Source organism: Harpia harpyja, chromosome 20, assembly GCF_026419915.1.
Source record: "Harpia harpyja isolate bHarHar1 chromosome 20, bHarHar1 primary haplotype, whole genome shotgun sequence".
NCBI classification, from domain to species: Eukaryota; Metazoa; Chordata; class Aves; order Accipitriformes; family Accipitridae; genus Harpia; species Harpia harpyja.
In genome coordinates, this window is record NC_068959.1 from 18,377,883 (window position 1) to 18,396,429 (window position 18,547).

At 37.4% G+C, this 18,547-nt stretch overlaps 1 protein-coding gene across 1 annotated transcript in view; it reads right to left on the bottom strand.

The window, feature by feature from the left end:
• LCP2 (lymphocyte cytosolic protein 2) overlaps positions 1-12,454 on the bottom strand; it is a 33,154-nt gene extending 20,700 nt beyond the window's left edge. The window contains exons 1-3 of the mRNA XM_052772089.1: positions 12,165-12,454; positions 8,541-8,603; positions 4,782-4,828 (exon numbers count right to left, since the gene is read on the bottom strand). Coding sequence (XP_052628049.1) covers positions 4,782-4,828; positions 8,541-8,603; positions 12,165-12,242 — 188 coding nt within the window. The 5' untranslated portion in view covers positions 12,243-12,454. The remainder of the gene's footprint in view (positions 1-4,781; positions 4,829-8,540; positions 8,604-12,164) is intronic.
• Between the last annotated feature and the right edge of the window lie 6,093 nt (positions 12,455-18,547).

Genomic DNA, 18,547 nt, shown 5'->3' on the forward strand with positions numbered 1-18,547 from the left:
AAGCTGTATATTGGCCTTTTGTTACATTAGATTTATTATCAAAATGTTAATTACAACCTCATGATTAGGTCTGAGTTTCAGTTAGTGCTTGAGACAGATATTCAATGTGTGCTTGGTGTAAAATATACCATATCCCTTCCCTGTTTCACCAATGTACTGCTTACTCTTTCAGGATGCAGTGTGTTGTTTGTGAAGCTTCAGGTGTGTATGTTAACCTAGTAGTATTAATATTAACTTAAATGGTTCTTTCATAAGATATAGCAAGTACCAGAGTAATATGAATGAGCTCAACAAAACACATAACAGTACAGTTCTTAACAGTTTTTCATATTACAAAAATGCCAAGCATTAAGCATAGTGTATGTTTGAAGAAAACAGGTTGCAACTGAGCTAAGCTATTAATAACTGAACAAATTGTTAGGTCAACTGTGATGCTATCTCTTACTTACAATGACAGCTACATTCATGATAACCCAATCTCTAAAGCTGATGGTCATGCCACAATTATTTATTTTAATTTCTGAGTGGGAAAAGGGAGAAAATATATGTGTTTGTTAGGTGTTCCTACCAATAAATTACTTGGCCCAAACATTGCTGCTCCTTAAAGGTCTGTGGGAATGTGATAACTTTGAGGTAATGGCATTTCCACTAAATCTGTGAACAAGGGAAGTAGGGGAAAACCCTTCGTGGTCTGGAACCTGGAGACTGGGCTCCAACACATGTAATCATGCAGTATGAGGTCTTCAAAGATTGTTCATCAGTGCCATAGCAGATCTATGTAGGTCACTGGAACACACAGGCATATATCTTTTCATAGAATGGCAACTGTGCTTAAATTCTTAAGCTATGATTAGTGTTCTTAAAAGTAAATTTTTAACCAAGTGATTTGAAGCGGTTATTCTGTATCTTCAAACAGAAATGTATATATACAAGTAGAAATACTATGTGGTGGCATTTTCTATTTAGCTTGAAGAAGTGCCTGAAGCTCAGCATGTGTCCAAGTACTGCCTTTTGAACCGGAACCAGAGCCTTAAACCAATCCAAGAATCTCTCTTCACTCCCTCTTCCCTATGTCTACCCAGAGCAGTTCAACTACAACACAGAACTGGCAAAGACCAAGTGGCTTTTTCCACCTCCCTCTTGTCTAAAGGAAAGGGTGAAAGTGAAGTGGTGAGTGGGGCTGTACCCTGTCTTTTGCTTTGGGACCTTGTGCCTGAGCTACACCTTTGATTCTACTGTGCATGTAAATGGGAATGAAAGAAGGGCTTCCATGTTAAATAAAAATATAGCATTAAGCAAAGTTAATTTTCTAAACTTCTCCCTAAGATTGCTTTAATAGCAATATAAGTGCAAGAGGTCTCAGGGTTCCAAAGAGTGACAGCATCATCAATGTAAATATTCTGAATGAAATTAAAAACTTCATATTTATCAGAGAAGCCCCAAATGGAATAATGGTTTCAAATTTGCAGGTTTATTTAAAGGCCTAGATACGGCAAGGAAAGGAGGGCATGTGGGTTTCCAGTCATCTAATGCTCTGTTTGGCACAGCTTTATGCATAACTCAAAGATGAGGACAACTTTTGGTTTTGATCCTGTCTAATACTCCATGACAAAGTCAGTCTTCATTCAGTCTTCATTTTCCATCCTCCACAAGTTATCACGCCCCAATAGACATGCGGGATAGATTTCCTTAACCATGCCAGTGAAGATCATCTTGTGTACAAGACCTTAGTATCTCTTGCAGGCATACAAGAAAGTTAGGTGGTGACTGCAAAGAAGAATGGGAATGCCTACTGAGGCAAATGAACTGTGGAGTTTATGATCCCTCAAGAAATCTATCTGTGGCCTATGCATATGCAGGTGCAGTGAATCCTGTGCAGACTTATTGTCCATTAACCCTTTTGCCTGCAAAAAGGTAGCCAGAATAAAGCTTGCAGGACTGTCTGGATGCATCAACCACTTTTATATGGTGCCCTTATATATGTAAATTTTTTAGCAAAGTTTTCAGTAAAGAGTTCAGCCCTTTTAATGGAGAGTTTTAAAGACTTTATGAAGTATTGTAATTTTCAAAATAGTGTTTAAATCCTTTTTTGGTATTTAAAAGTAAGCCAAAAGAAGATTCATGAAGATGTGCACCTGTAACATGGCTGGTGGAGATAAACTTTCAAAATAATAATTCTGTTAATAATTACAGAAGATGGGGGGGGGTATTAGTTTCAGGAAATGGCTTATCATACTTTGTGATGACAATTGTTACTTACTTAGACACTTAAGATTTTTGTAAAAGTCACAGAATCATCCCCAAATAATGACACAGTTACATTCAAAACTTGATCAGTAGATTCGCTCAAATGTAATATATTTACTAAAACCACATACCCAGCTCAGGAGGTCTGTATGGATGTAGGCTGTGGTTTGCAAACGTTGTATAGTTGCAAGTGCTGGCTTCTATTCTCAGTACATGTAGGTCAGCATAACCCTGCTAAATTTACTGGAGAACAGCATCTCTTGTATATGTGCTTTTTATTCATTCCACTAGCCAATGCTTTAAGTGTGACACTTGCCATTTATATTAAGCATTTTTACAGAATATGCTCCGATTTTAGCACTGTTGTTAAGTATCGGGTACTATAACTACAGTATGCTAATATGTCTTGTAGAAAAATTCTTCCTACTAGGTGAGGTTTGCATCGTGATATAAAGGTAAGGTGTGAATGTGTTCTAGTAGAAGTCAACAACAAGCACTTTCTGTTTTGGTGAGAGTGTGGAGATTCTGAAGTAATGAAATTAATGTTAAAAAAATGTCAGGTTCTTCTACCCATGAATTTTATTCTGTTGGGGGTTTTTTGGTTTGGCTTTTTTTGTGTTTTGTTTTTTTTTTTTAAATGCCAACCAGTTCTCTTTCCTATTAAAGATCTAAATCCTTGCCTTAAACAGTGGCATTACACGGAGGACCCCCACATCACACCAAACTTTTTCCATCTATATTCACAATATTCTAGTGAATTGTTTCCCTGTTTGTAGGTGTGGAGAAAGCTGAGAACAAGGGCATTAGTTCCAGAACTCTCATTCAGATTTATTAATTTACTTATTTCATTTCTTCAAGTTGTGCACCAAGCTTCTCTCTTCTTTTAAAGCTCTTGATTTCAAGTTCTCTTCTTGTTGAGAAACCCAAAAGATCTGACTAGAAAAGGTTGTTCACTTTCTGCTAGAGTGTTACAAGGTAAGTGGACTGTGAAAATCGAATTTTCAAAACATTTTTGAGATATCAATATATTAGATGAGGAGATAGGAGCAACTCCACATTATTAGATTTCATTTTAACTATTCACCTATGACATTAATATCTCTTGTATGTGTGTGTTTACTAGACCTTCCACTGAGCACTTTTGACTCATGAATTTAAAAGGAAATCACCAAAAGTTCTCAAAATTAGAAATTCAAACAAGGAGAACACAAGGCAATTTTGCCAAAGGACTGTTAAGGAGGGACAAATTATCAGAGAATTACAAGCCACTATGGTAAGATGAGTTTTTCAGACAATCTAGTGTAACTCTGGTTCCTCAGTAATGATAGTTAAATGTTCCTTTTAATTGACAGTAAGTTCAAAAATGCTGAGACATCAGGGCATCTTTTTTCATGGCATCTGGACCCCTTTACTAACACATCATACACCACCAATCCCTATCATCAGGAAATTTATTGTGTGAACATATAGATACGATCTTAAGAAACATGTCATGTCCAAGGCTTTCAAGTTCAAGTCCTTGCGTATCTGAGCTGAACAGAGGTATCCTCCTGCCCTCAGATCTAGCCACCAGCTTACTCATGAACACATGAATGTGACAGACTACACAGGTATTTCAAAATTTTTCAGTATTCTTAGCTTCACCAGAACACCTTACACAAGCTCTGATGTATCAGAAAAGACGAAACAGACTGTATCTCCTGTAGCAAAATCAAGATATGCATACAGGGAGTGAGTCTGGAACTGGGAAATGAGCAACAAAGAAACAGCCATGTTGGAACAACTTGAGTTCCTTTTTTCCTTTTCTTTTTCCTCCTTGCTTTATTTAGAAGACCATGGAGAGCTCATGGTTAGGAACATTCTAACTTCCAGCTTAAATATGTACCAGAGAACTCACAGCAAAATAAAATCCTTCATTTTTCACCATGAAGTATTAGAAGCAGCTAATTTCTGTTACTCAGTATTGACTTAATGAGATTATTGTTCTTCATTTCATAATTTCTATGAAATTATGAAAGCTATTCAGATAAATCAGAAACTTTTTCAAGTTTCCTAATCCACAGGAGCTAAGGAAAGCTATTTAACACTAAATCAAATGTTCCAGACTGATTTATCTGTAAAAGGAAAAGCACATGATGAAAATCACTTGAACTCCTCAACTGTTGTGTACATACCTGACTTTTTTTTTCTTTGAGTTAAAGTCAACAGTTAAGCAGTGAAGAGTTAAATCACACTCGGAAGGTAATACTTGCAAAAAAGTTTAACCTTTGTGTAGCTGCTGTCAGTCAAAGAATTTATGGATAAGTTCTTTTGAACATCCCCCAGACAATTTTTTTTGTGTTGTATCATTGTGCTTGAGCAGTCATGACAACACTCCTTTTATTTTGAAACATTCTTCTTTTTCTCTCAGTACACTGCAATAAGCAGGTCTCTAACTAATCACTTGCAAATCATTTGCCCCATATTTCCTGTGAGTTTTTACTGCAGACCAGCTAAGATAATTTTTAATGTCAAATTGGTTTGGCTTTACTTACGGCACTCTGAGTTTGGGAAATTTCTGAATATCATTTTCAGACATGTTCTGAAAAGGAAACACATGGTATATATCACAAAATTGTTCATGGAACACCCTGCAACTTACAGAAGTTTGCATATTTAAAAATGTGGCATGAAGTTTCAACTGATAGGAATATAAATTGCATGGAGAAGCAATGCAAGATAACAGCCTGCCCATCCCATGGCTCATGTGAACCCATTTTCATAAAAAATCTTCTCTATAGTTTTTGTATTTTGCTGAATGTTGGTTTTTACTTTATGTTGCTGCCAGTTGTATTAAACTAGCAGGGAGGTTAATGAACATCATGTATACTTGTTTACACACAAAGGACTTTAACAAAATAATCACATCTAAATTCCAAGAGAAGCATTTCTGTAACTAGAATGTTTTAATGATAGCTTGTTAAAAAGATCTGTAAGGAGAAGTAAAATCTTAAACCAGCTCTTACTAGATGAGAGTTGGGCAAATTTGTTTAACAGCAGATGAGCCATTCTTCCAGGATTAATTTCAAATTAGTGGGGCTCTGTGCAAAGTTAAAGTCAAGTCTTTTGCTTTTCTAATTTGGGTTCTAATCTTCATTGGTGTTATATTGTCATATTGACTTATAGGCAAGGTTAAAATCCATCCCTGCTCTGTTTCTCAAAAGAAATGGAAATAAAACCCTTTTCTGCAACAGCTTTCTCCCTAGAGATTGGCAGAGATACTTAAGATAAAGCACGTGAACAGACAGTAAACCAAAAAATTCCAGAACTATTTTTAAGTCTTCCTTTTTATTTTTTTTCTCTTTTCCTTCTCTTGCTTTCTGGATATTGCTTTTCATTATACATTGCCATCACCTAGCATACAGGAAAACATATCCTTTATGTATTTATTATTAAAGAAGTCTTGAGATACTATAATTCATCTCAGTGGACAGTGTCAAACAATTAATAGAGAGCTACATCCTGGTAACACCCTGTGCTACTGGTAATGGGTGTGAGCTCAAAAGAACTCACGTGGTTTGCTTGAAATCATCATCAGTGGCATTCTTCCTGGCAATTTTGGAATTATGCTTCTCACACTAAATAAAAAAGGACAGAATATTTCAAATGCTTTTTTAAACACTTGTAGGTTTAAGGCAATGTGCAATGAAATGCCCTTTGCAAAGGGCTGTTCCTGGTAGGGAAGGCAAACTCCTACCATAGATTCTAATTTAATGCTATTTTACTTCATATCTTTTTAGTACAGCTAAAAAAAACCAGTATTTAAGTGACTTCAGAAGCTAGATATATTGAATTCCTTCATGTCTGCTTAGAGAAATCAGGCAAAATTGTTTTATCAGGCAAGTTTCAGGGTAAAACTGTAGATTTTAAAATAGAGCACCATTTGCTGGAGTTTTGTGTGAAGAACCATATCTGTAGCATCACAGTATATGTAAAATCACATGTTCTAGTGGAGATGTAGCTGGAAAACTCCTTGGACTTAAAAGCAGCCTTGGCAGCCTAACAAAAATCCTTCCGGAAACTGGGATGGGGGAGGGGGAGAGTGTTTCTTCCCCCTTCAACCATAATATAGAATTAGATTGCAGATTACTCCTGACCTGAGCTGAGATGTGCTAAGTCTTGAGAGCTTTACTGATGCTCCTGCAGAGTCAGCCCCTCTCTTCTTCCATCATGTGCAACACCAAGTTTAGGACAGATGAGTGCATTATGAAAACTTTTGAGAAAGTGTTTTGTTTAATCACAAGCTTTGCAAACTCTCTTTGGAACATGGATGATAGTCTGATTCTTTCTGTCTTTCTTACTGCCAACAATAAGAAGTTTCTAATTACACCTTGGTTCACAATGCTATCAATGATTTTCAGGACAGAACAAATCCTATCTGTGTTTTCCAGCACTATTTTACCTCTGGGAGTACTCACAGAAGTAAAACACAGAAAAAATATACCCCCTTTATGGAAATGTTCTGCAGGATTTACTGAAGAGTCATAATTTTTTCTAAAGACTTTTTAAGCTTTTCTCTGGAATTCTATTGTGGTGATAAACCTGACAAATATTATGGGTTTAAACACCCATAAAAGGACTATGTTGTCATTTTAAATATTAGAGAATTTTATTAGCATAAGTTACATGGAATCCCTCTGGTTTTATTGCTGCTACATCTCAACTGGACTTCCCTTGTGGTAGCCAGTAGATACAGAAATATGACTTTGAAACTAGGATGTTATTCTGATGAATAAGACAGCAATATTTTTGCAGTCATGTTTACCATATAGATCTGACAATAGATAAAAAGCCTGCAAGCATTCAGTCTTACCAGTTTCTTCTGTGCGAATGTAATTTGGCAGTTTCCAATAACTTAGAAAATGTAAAAAGATATTTCTTTGAAAAACCATTCATACAGAGAAGCAATTTTTTTTCAAGATTGCATTGTACTTAGAATATTCCACTTAAAGTCTCCTTTTGTTGTTCTGTTTAACAGGTGAACCTTTTTTGCATTATACAGTTGACAAGTAGGTCAAAACCTTAAAAAAAAAGTCTCAGCAGACATGAGCAGCTGCTCGCTTACTTAATAGAAAAGCATCCTTTGAATCTACTAGGATGCTTCTGAAGAAATGCTGTGCTCTGAGCTATGTATTTACAGAAACACTCTGGAAATAATAAAAAATTACAAAAATTGCTTAGGAATCACACAGTTATTTCTCTTGTTATTTGTACCTCACAAACTTCCAGAATTTCATAACGCTTCCTGAGCCAGAACTCCCATTCCAGCCACAGATCCTTAGTGCTTGAGCTAAGGAGAGTTTCTTAGGGGTTAGTAAGATAAATCCTGTGACACGCATCTGAATAATTCTGACTCCACTCAGTAGGAGGGAGGTGTAATATCCCATTCCTACAAAAGGTGTTTGAAAATTTTTATGTCGCATTTCAATGAAATGTCGAAAAGCTTGATACATTAGGACAAGTAAATAAAAAATAAGAAGGCTTTAGAAGAGGTATGCATAGATTTCCCCACTATGACTAATTATACAGATGATCAAAATGACTACTTTTGGGGAAAATAGAGTAGTTGTTAATATTTGGAAACAAAATAAAATAAAATAGAAGTAAAATGAAGTAATAATAAAAGCCCTTACACATCTTCATGGATGTGTATTTAAGATCTGAAAACAGCAGCTCTATCAATGGAAGTTATCAGCTTTTCTGAAGTTAAGCCAAGCTGTTGGTAAAGCCAGGAGCAATGTTGATTTAAACCCACTGGGACTTCGCTTACTAGTTTTGGTGCTCTTAAAGTTCAGTGATTTTGTGTACTGCTGCACCAGAAATCTGATTTTAACTATAGAGGCATGAAATACTGTTTACAACAGAAGGCCAGTCATTCTGACCAGGTCTGTGTCTTCTTTAGTAGAAGAGGACAATTAATAAATGTGAGTTTTCTGTAGTTAGTATTTGAAAACAAGCACTTCCTATAAAGGAAGAGATGAATTCAAGTCAGGATTGTGGTTTTATAACTTCCCTGTCAGTTTAAAAAATACTAAAATATATGCATATTAAACAACATGCTTGGGTTCCCAGCATTCCATATTTAAAGCAAGATGTCTGGCTGATTTTACCAAAGGTGTTTACTCGTCATATTCATACCTTAGTAACCATCTGCGAGCTAAAGTACTTTGCATCTGCCAATGCAAAGTAAGGAGGAGTCAAAACAATCACTTGATTGGAATTTTATAGGAAGGAATTTTACAACTCTTACTTACCAAAAACCTTTGTCCATTAATGCTGTGCTTTCTCACAACTTTCTCACAGTCCTTGTACTTTAGCTATCAATGAAAAGAAGATGATTGTTGTTGAATGGATTAAGACACTTAGCCATACAGCTAGCTTTGAGCAGGTGCTTCAAGTTACCCTTTTGTATACTAGAGCCTGTCTAAATAGCTCATTTTGTTCTGTAAACATGGATTTTTAAGACAAGGATTCTTCAGTGGACTTGAGGATTTTCAGTCATTTAGGAACATGTAATTCCTCACATTTAAAAACCATCTCACAGTTGCCTGGCCCAAAGAAGTACTTGGAAAATCGATAGTTGTGGAAGTGACTGGGTTGAACAATTGTGGAAAACAGCAAAAACCTTAGTATCTTGGAATACGGAAGCCCTGATCCCAGTCATTGAATTTGTTGTTGTGATCAAAAAGCTGCTGCTTCTGCATGGACATGTCACTTGTTAAATCCTGGAAATTATCTATAATATTTGGAAAGCTTTTCCACAATATTATGTTTTACACTAGCATCTAGGACAAGGACATGCATTTTAGAAGTTGATCATGTACATAAGAAAAGAAAGCTCCTGGTCCTACAAGGCAAAAATTTAACAGTAATTTCAGGGGCTTAGGAAAAAACAAAAACAAACAAAAAAACCCCAAAAAACAAAACCCGAAAAACTAGCTACATCTAGCAAGACATGACTCTTAAATATTTCCAGTGGGTGTCTTAAGGTTTTCTGTATTTGAACAGTAATAGCATAACGTGAGTACACAGCTTATGTTTTTGATCTGGCTAGAATACATTTTTTCTGTTTCAAGCTGATCAAGTCCATACCAGAAGGAACCCAAAGAGCGGACAGACAAGTGACTTTTTGGACACTTCAAGACAGAAGAATGGCTGTGGTCCTGCCTGAAACTTTAGTTAGTGAAAGTTATGTAGGCAAATGGTCCTGTGCTGCTGGGAGAATTCCCCTAAAGCAGAGAACATCTTATAGGGAGCATTATGTCCTTTCTTAGTTCTATCCTTTTTATTCGCTTTAAGGAGTAATCTTGTAACTTGGTGTTGTATGAGAACAGATCCTGAAAACATCTGAACAGCTGACAGAATATTTTTAGGAGCCACCTTCAGTTACTTATATGCAGAAACAGACCTAACTCTGCTAAATATTTTAGGATACAGATTAAGACTTTTGTTCAGACTGAGGACTTAAACCTGTAAATAATATCACTTTCATATGATGAGTGCTATCATGACATTACCAGCACAAGTCTGGATGCAGCAGTGAGCAACTGCTATGCTTGGGAGAACACATCGATGTGACTGAGACCTAATCTCATTCTTAAAGTAATTGATGAAAAATACTGTTTAGCTGTTAAAAATAACCCCTGGGATATTACAAATATGAACATCTTTGCTTTTTCTAAAAAAATTTAAAGTCTTTAGAAATTATTTGAAGGTTTGGTTCTTTATTGGTCCTTCCCTATTTTGAATGCATGGTTTAAATTAAAATATGCTTTAAGTTAATACATGTAGAATCATAAATTAGATGTTATTACTGTTAAGTATGAAGAATTCTTATTTGACTTTATTCATGCCAGTAATACATCATAGTACTGTTACATAAATTACTGATGTGTATGCTGGCTGAATTTTGCAAATATGAAGGTGTAAGCTAACAATGAATTGACGAAAATCTTACCACTGTCCTGTGTCATGACCAATCACTTCAGATGAGAGAAGATTTGCATGTGATTGTCCTTTGAAAATCATCCCACAATTACCTCAGTTTAGGAGGGAAAAAAAATTGCTTAGCCCTCTTGGACTTGAATCCTGGACTTTGAACATATGGCTGCATGCAAAATATATTAGTCAGTTGTAAATAAAGCATTCCTAAGGTATAACATTTGGCCCTTTAATATGTGTGAGGGAAATTGTATTAGTTTATCTGGGCAGAAGACCTGGTTACTTATGGCAGTTGCCCAGAGCTGGCTGACAGGCTGACATTATTGTCTTACAAAGATTTCTTAGATGACTTCAAGCAGCTTTTGCCCTGATTAACCTCCCCAAAAGTGGAATGCCAAGATTATCTCTGTCCTGGGGGATATCTGGATCAGTAGAGGGGAGATACTCAAAAATTAGTGTAACCAGGCCCATTCAGTTATGATAGAATGTACAATTAATCCTTTTATCACTGTTAAGAGTATCATTATCAACTCTTTCAGGAAGCCATTTCCCTTCTCAGTCTCTTGGAAATGGTGATCCTAACCACCACGCACCAGTGTTGTAATGTTTTTCGTATTTGTCTGAATTTGACTGTTGATAATGATCTCATATGTTCCATCTCCAATTCTTCATTTCACTTTCCTGTGCCACTAACCCCTGCACCCTAAAATTAGAGGTTTGCAAGTAGTTGGCAGTTTCACTTCTCTGGAGATTTGGTAGACACAGACTTTGTGTTTGATCTGTTTGTCTTTATTAGCTAGTTTTGCATTCTAGCATCAAACTTGCCTCAGCTCCCCAAATAAAACTCTCACAGAGTTATAGGAGCCGTTGAAACAATAAATTTTGCATGATTTCAAAATGAAGCCCAAACTGTTCCAGGTTTTACAAGTCTAGTCTGACACCTCACTTGAAAATTAACGAGCTATGCTGGCATTACTTGAACATCTTCCCAAATCTTCTGATTGATCTGAATGTTAAATTGCAGGCTGACAGTTTCGGACTTTGGGAGGAACGTGTTCTGTTGCAAGGGAGATGGAGCAGGCACTATCATCTCTGATGTGAATTGAAAAATGAGAAATTTACAGAGAACACATGGAAATGAAATTTCAGTAAAAATGGCTCAGTTAGTTACACATTCCTGGGCAATTACAAAGTCAGCATTGCTGTGCAGAGGGTATATGTTGGCAGTGAATTCCTGTATTGCCTTTCAAAGTATTTCTTCAGTATTGTAAAATGAAATTTATAGATTGTCACAGGTGAAAAAGATGTCAAAAAACCCAGAAATTCCTAGCTAGGCACACAACGTAACATCAGAAAAAGTAACAGTGACAGGAAAGAAGGATTAGCTAGTAATCTTGAGCCATGACTTTTCCCCAAGAAGTTTTAGAATAGGGAAGTCAAACCAAAAGGCAAAATGTTTTTCCAACTGAGCCTAAAAAAATTAGGAGTCTGTGTACCCACAACTATTAAGTTCCTGGCTGGGTTCTCATGGGTTTGATTAGCAAAAACATTCAGAGGCTCATCTGTGAACACCCAGCAATTTGAAAAAAAAAAAAATCTCTTCTGAAAATCGTTGAAGATGACCTAGAAAACTTGTAATCTTCACACATTAATGTCTTCTACAGCTGTTAATATATGTTACATCAACAATTGTTGTAGTAAAGTGTGTATTTTCTCTGAAAAGCTACGAGGGTCTCTTATACCCAATTTAAAACACACTTTCAAGATTCATTTATAGATTTCACTGGCCAGTTTAGCTCAGCTTCTTAATTGTCTGTGGTTTTGCTTTTAGTTTTGCCGCAAGCTTTGCCCATTATAAAAATACGTAAAGTTATCACAAACAATGCTACAGTAGTTTGCTCCTCAATCATACAAAGATGAAACATAGTTAAACTTACCGTCCTAAAATACTCTGCTAAGTCATCTGCGTTCCATGTAACCACATCTGAACGGTAGGGAATGTTTCGCAAATCCATTGTGAGTTTTCTCCTCTAGGCAGTTAGAGAACGTTCATAGCACTGCTATCGATGAAACAGACATATATTCCCTGTGTATGACCACCTCCAGTGTGTCCAGTAATTCCTTGCCTAATACCCAGCTGCTTCTGTTTAAGACCTGGTTTTTTTTTTTAATTTAGAACTGCGTTCTTAGGACATCCAAGAGAGATACTGCTTCCTCTAATACAAAATGGTCTCTTCTCAGAAAAGTTGTCAGCTAGTCAGCCTTACCACTTCCTTTGTCTGAATATAAATAAGTAAACAAGGAAGCACAGCAAAGTGTTGAAAATGTTCTGCCTGCTACATAAAAGTAATCTCTTATGGACCCTATTTGCTTGTAATTGCATACATAAATATTTACATATTTACACACCCCATGCAGTATAAAAATATTGGCATATTATCTGCACAGACATTGGTTACTGCTTCTGTGCGAGTCTAGCCCAGGCAAGCCCCCATCTAAAGAAGAAAATGTTCACTTAAGATAAACTTCTTCAACTTACCTCACTACCTGAACTGTCACATTATCTTTCTTTGATTTGAACAACAATAAAAAGTTATTGTTGGAGTTGTACATAAGGAGGTATGCATGAATTAGGGATGGAATTACAGTCAGCATGCCTTCAAATAAGGAATCTCTCAGTGAAACTAAAAAATGGACAAGCATAGATGAAAAATTATTACATTGTCATTGTTTCAGTGCTCCATTTTTCAGCTAATTCTAATGAGGATTTTTGTGACTGAAAAAGAATCCACAGAACCGTAATATTACCACAGGGACATGATAGACTGCATCTGTCATGTATAGCCAGTTCAGGCACCATCCTATCAGTAGGTCACTTTGGTAAGACTACATTTAGTAATTCCAAATGTGCCTGTTTTTTAAAAAAAAAAACAGCATCTCCATTCTCCCTTTTCTTGATGTGGCACTTCCTCCCAAAGTTGTGCTGGTATGAATGCTTGGGGTGACTTCACATCTGCTCCATTAGACTGCACAAAAGGTGGTATTTTGTGAGCTTTCTATATTAGTAAGAAGAGATGCATAGTTCTGAAGCACTGGAAAGGAAAGTGTCTCTTCTTTCTAATGAAATGCATCACTCTCACTACTCCTAGTCATTGAAGATCTTCTAACCTTGGGTCTGTAATTTGCAAGTAGTTGAGATCACATCTACAAGTCTCTATAGTATTGTATCTAAGAGTTCTCCTTCTGAAATTCAGTCTGATTTAAAATAGCTTACTTTTTCTCGAGAATTTTGGTAAATGATGGCAGCATGGTATTTAAAACTCTCTAAAACTGAACTGCTGCAACAGCTGTTCTAAACAGTGTAGCATTTATCAAATACCTGATATAGCTGTGTTTTATGGGTTCTTATTTGAAATTACCTGTATGAATCGTATGAGGCATGTACTGACAGTATTACAGAAATATCATCACTTCTTCATTGTAAATCTAGGTTTGTGGACAAAAATAGGACTAAATTAACTTCTGACAAAGAATCCCCAAAGGAGAAGTTGTTTTGATGGTGCATTATCAGCAGTGGTAAAGGGGAGATTACAAAGCATACATCTCAGACATGCCATCACACGCCATGTCTTTCAACAGAGAAACAAGTGTCTTACAGTACAGACAGGAAGAAGCCTGTGCTATAATTTCTAATTGTTCATTCTATTACAGTATTTCATTACCTTCTAATCTAATTTCTATCCCAAATCCAGCATAGCAGCTCTAATTTCATTTGTGTAATTCCTTATTTGTACTAATATAAAGCTAATAAGGCTGGTCAAAATTTATTCTGATGACGTTATAGAAGAATCATAGCATCATTTATTCTGATGCTGAGATAGGAGAAAAGCAGTCACCTTTAAAGTCAATCTCCTAGTCTAGAGAGCAACTAACACAGAAATTCTAACATATTTATCTAATTATTATTTGCTTGGATCCTGTCTATGTCACTGTGAGTACATTGTAGCTCCATGCATATGTCATGCATTCTACAAAACCCAGCTGCACACGTACTTGAGCTTTGTATTTGTCTAGAACTTCTTTTGTAGTGTGATAAACACATAGGATGTGGTGGCCAAGTGAGGCTTGCTGAGGCAACATCACTTTGTATTTTCTACCTTTGAATTTTCAGATAGACTGCCAGATTAGTGTAACAATTTTAAACTGCATTTCCAACCTATGTATGTATTTGAACATGTCAATGGAAAATATTGTTCAACTCGCAAATAACCATGCATGAGTCATGGCCCCCAATCCCAACCAGACTGCAGAGAGTTGTTTTGAAAGCTGCTTTTAAATGTCTGTCTTTGAGGCCGAGAAGTGCAATGTGGCAAATCCCATATTCCACAAAAGGAATATCTTGATCCTGGAAAAAAGACCCCACATTATTTTCTCATGCATTTAATTGTTCTTCTGTTCACTCTTCCCATATTTTCCCACTTGTTTATTATTTCACTTTCTCTCTTCAGAGTCAGTGAGAATTAGCACTAATACCTCCAGAATTAGCACTTTCTCACAGGTGCTCCTGTTGCCTCCAGTGTCCTCTGCTCAGAGAGGCAATTTCAACACTGATGGTAACCAAGAAAGGATATTGAGAGAGAAAAAGTTGAATGTCCACACTTGTGCAAGCCCACATGCCCGAATCTCTAGTCAGATTTGGGTAGGAGTATAAGGTAGGATGTCTGGGAAGCAACCACATCTGATTTTTATGGAGGAAGAGACAATGACTGCAGGGATAGCATTACAGTGGTTAAATGAACTGCAGCCAACAGACAAGGCCACAGAGAGTTCCTGGGGAAGAATGTCAAGTTTGACAGGCTACATGCAAAAATTTGATTGATAACTAAATACATTCTAGAGGTGACAATCCTAACTGTCTGCTGGGACTGATCACATGCTTTGAATCTTAGTAGTTCAATCTTATATTGCAAGAAATGAAGACACGGTAAGTAGGCAGCACAAGATACATCTGTTCCATAATATAATTTGTTATATATTCAGTTGGCAATCTTCCATGAAATGGACTTTAAGCTCTTAGATTTTCAAATACTGAGAAACATTGACATTACAACTGTTACCAGGTGTGTACCTTTTCCATTGTGACCTTTTTTTCCTCTTTTTAAAGAATTAGGTCTTTTATAGTTGATGCCTGCAGTGGCATGCCTTTACAGTCTCCACGTAAAAAATGTGCCTCTTCAAATAACAGCTGCCAATGGTACAGTTCTTTCAGATGTAGTGATGGTCTGGTGACTGGTATTTCAAAATGTGAGAGTCTAACCATTTTAGGCAATGCAGGAGGGAAATTCACACTGCCCACATTCTGCTGCCTTCAAAGAGCATCAATATTTTCCATTGTCTCTCACCTCTTTCTGGTGGTGTTCTGTCCTGCAGCACCCTGTTTTAAGCGGAGTCAAGGGCTTACTTTGAACAGCTTTCAGAATGGCTTATTTTTCTAGAATAACTGAGTTTACACGTCAATTTTCCTAGAGCCAAGAAAAAAAATTTCAAACCTCATAAGAATTTAGTCTTCATGTTTGTCCCAGTCCCAAAGAAAAGTGGATCTTTATGACATGTTTTTCTTTTGTCCTGCCCAATTTTGTTTTTAGAAGACTCGGGCATTTTCTTCCTTTTATCCTGGGAATATTTACCATTGCCAGCCTATATTTCCTCTTTTAACATTGCATGCCTTATTCCCAAGCTGTATACCTATCTATATATAACACATGGAAAAAATGCTTTAATTTTTATACCGTTTAAAAATCACCATGGTATTTTATATATTCCTTGCTATCTTTAATAATCACCGAGCTACACTTTCTACTCCTCAAATGTCCTTACCCATTATTTCCTTAATTCTTGTAGTCAAGGGTTAACCTTGACTTCACAATGTCTGTGCATTAATACAAGATCCAAAACTGAGTGTTTGCCAGCCTAAAAAAAGCTCTTTTATAGGAATGGAACTACGAGTCTTCCTCACCACCTAGTGGGTAAGTTACAGACCAACACCAAACACTAGTGACTGTGATTTTTCAAGAACAGGGATGGACACTGAATTGCTGACACTGTGCAAATTTGATACTTGGGTTATATATATGGCACTTCAATGGGACTAGTGGGTGAGGTAGATGCTAACCAACCTACCTGCACATGAAATACATGGTTTGAATAAAACTGTGTCTGAGAGTCTGGCTTCAAATCCAATTTCACCAAAAAAAAAAAAAATTCTGTGTACTCTTTCTGAACTCAACCCTCAGCAGTGAGTTTCCTGGATGGGAAAAAAACCCCCATGCATACTGGAAGAAGCATATTTTCCACTGTTAGTGAATCATGTTACTTTGAGTAGGTGGAAATACAGAGTTTAGGCAATTCCAAAATGCCTGAAATCCTAGAATACAGCCACTAGAGTGCAGCTGAACTCTATTCAGAAAACAGAGAGACTCAAGTATCTATTAAGGTGCTGTAAAAAAAAAGGCAAGTACAGATATTCTAGCAAGAGTACTGTTTTTTCAGGTACATATTTTGTTCCACTCTGTGAGGGTCATAGGTGACATAATGTGTCTAGTTTGTCCAGAGACACTGCAAACAAATGCAGAGGAAAAAACACCCTTAGAAAAGACATCTACTGAGGAAAGACTGAAAAAAATGTTTTGCTTAATCTGGGAAAGGGAAGTTGGAGGTGAGGGAAGGGAAAAGGAGACAAACTTAGTGACTTTGGGTAATAGCAATCAGTAGTTCTTATGACCTGTATAAGGCTCTGCTAACAAGAAAAGCAGCTGCAAGCTTGAGAAGTAGGTATTGCAGATTGAAGTACTCTCCCGCCCAATATTTGGACTGTTCAGCGCAATTCAATAGCTCAGTTCATAAACTGCCAAACAATGCCAGCTGTGCTGTGGCTCAGAAGGAAGCTAAGTGGGCCAAAAGGACAACTGGAAAGAATATTCAGTTTGGGGTATGATACTCTATTTTAGTACAGTGTCTTCCAGGTACAGAACTCTACCAGCAAACACACAGGTTTTGTAATTGACTGTGCAAGTTTGACAGAGACCTTGGAGTTATTTAAGGTGAAGATGAAGAAAGTTAGAAATATACCATTTAGTCTGGGGTAACTGCTCGGACCCTTTCCACCTGTGCTATCAAAAAGCACAGGTTTTCTCCCACCAGATCCAGACAAGACTGCTGCCAAGGGGGCAGTTGCCAAGACCTTGGCTCTGCAGGGCTCCGGTTCCCCTCAAGGCCCTCTTCCACCAGCGCAGCTCCCTTTTGCTATAACAGGTCCTGATCCAGCTCCCGCCTGATCCCTGACACTCCTGCCTCCTCCGCGCCACTGCAGAATTGGGCTGTGCTGTGGGAACGTGCCAGCTCTACAGCCAGATCTCACCCAGTACCAATGGCTTTGAGCATTTGGGGTTTTCTTAAAAAGGAAAATTAAAACAAGGCTAAATGTTGCTGTTATGGTGAGTAAAAGCCTGCTATTTAGGTCTGAGTATGAGAAGAGGTGATCAGGCTCAAATAATTTTTAGCAATGCTGTAGTCAAAAGGAGTGAACAAAAAAGTCCCTGAACAAAGTGATAAAAGCTGGGAAAGAGAGAAAAAAGGACAAAAGTGAATCCAACTAGGGATGTTTCCTTTCTGTGTCTTGGATCCTATATGCCCTGCTTTCCTTCTGAAGAGCTGAAACAGGGTGAAAGGTGCTGTGACATGATCAGCAGCGTGCAGATGGTGGTACCAAGCAGTGGCCATCTGTGGTGAGGCAACTGAGAAGTGCCCACCTCTGCAGCTACTCAGAAGGATGGAAAAAACGCTGGGTTTGGGACTGTTGCTAAAGTGTGCCCTAAAGGATGATAGTTTGGCCTACTGGTGGATTTACCAGATTGCTTTGGTTTTGGTGCGGTTTCTCCTTTCCCTGAACAAATCTGTCGTTTTAAACCCTTTGGAGTCAGTGTTTGTGAGTGGGCTAATACTGCCTCTTGCACAGTGCTGAAGGTAGCTGCTGGGGAGTATTTAAGGTTTTTTAACTTCTTTACTATGAAACAGCACGCGCTAATGTTTATATATGGCTCTGTAATTACGCAGCATATTGGAAGTTGCATACAGCTTGTTAACTGGATGCTGACTGAGCAGTGCCCTCCATCCAGGCTGAGCCCTCTCACGCCGTGAGGAGGTGCAACCCCAGGACTGCCACGCAGGCCCTGGGAACCCACTTCAGTACTCTCAATACCACAAATAGCGCTTCCGAAGTCAAAAGTGATCTTAAGCTGCAAGGAGGAGAAGCTTTCACTGC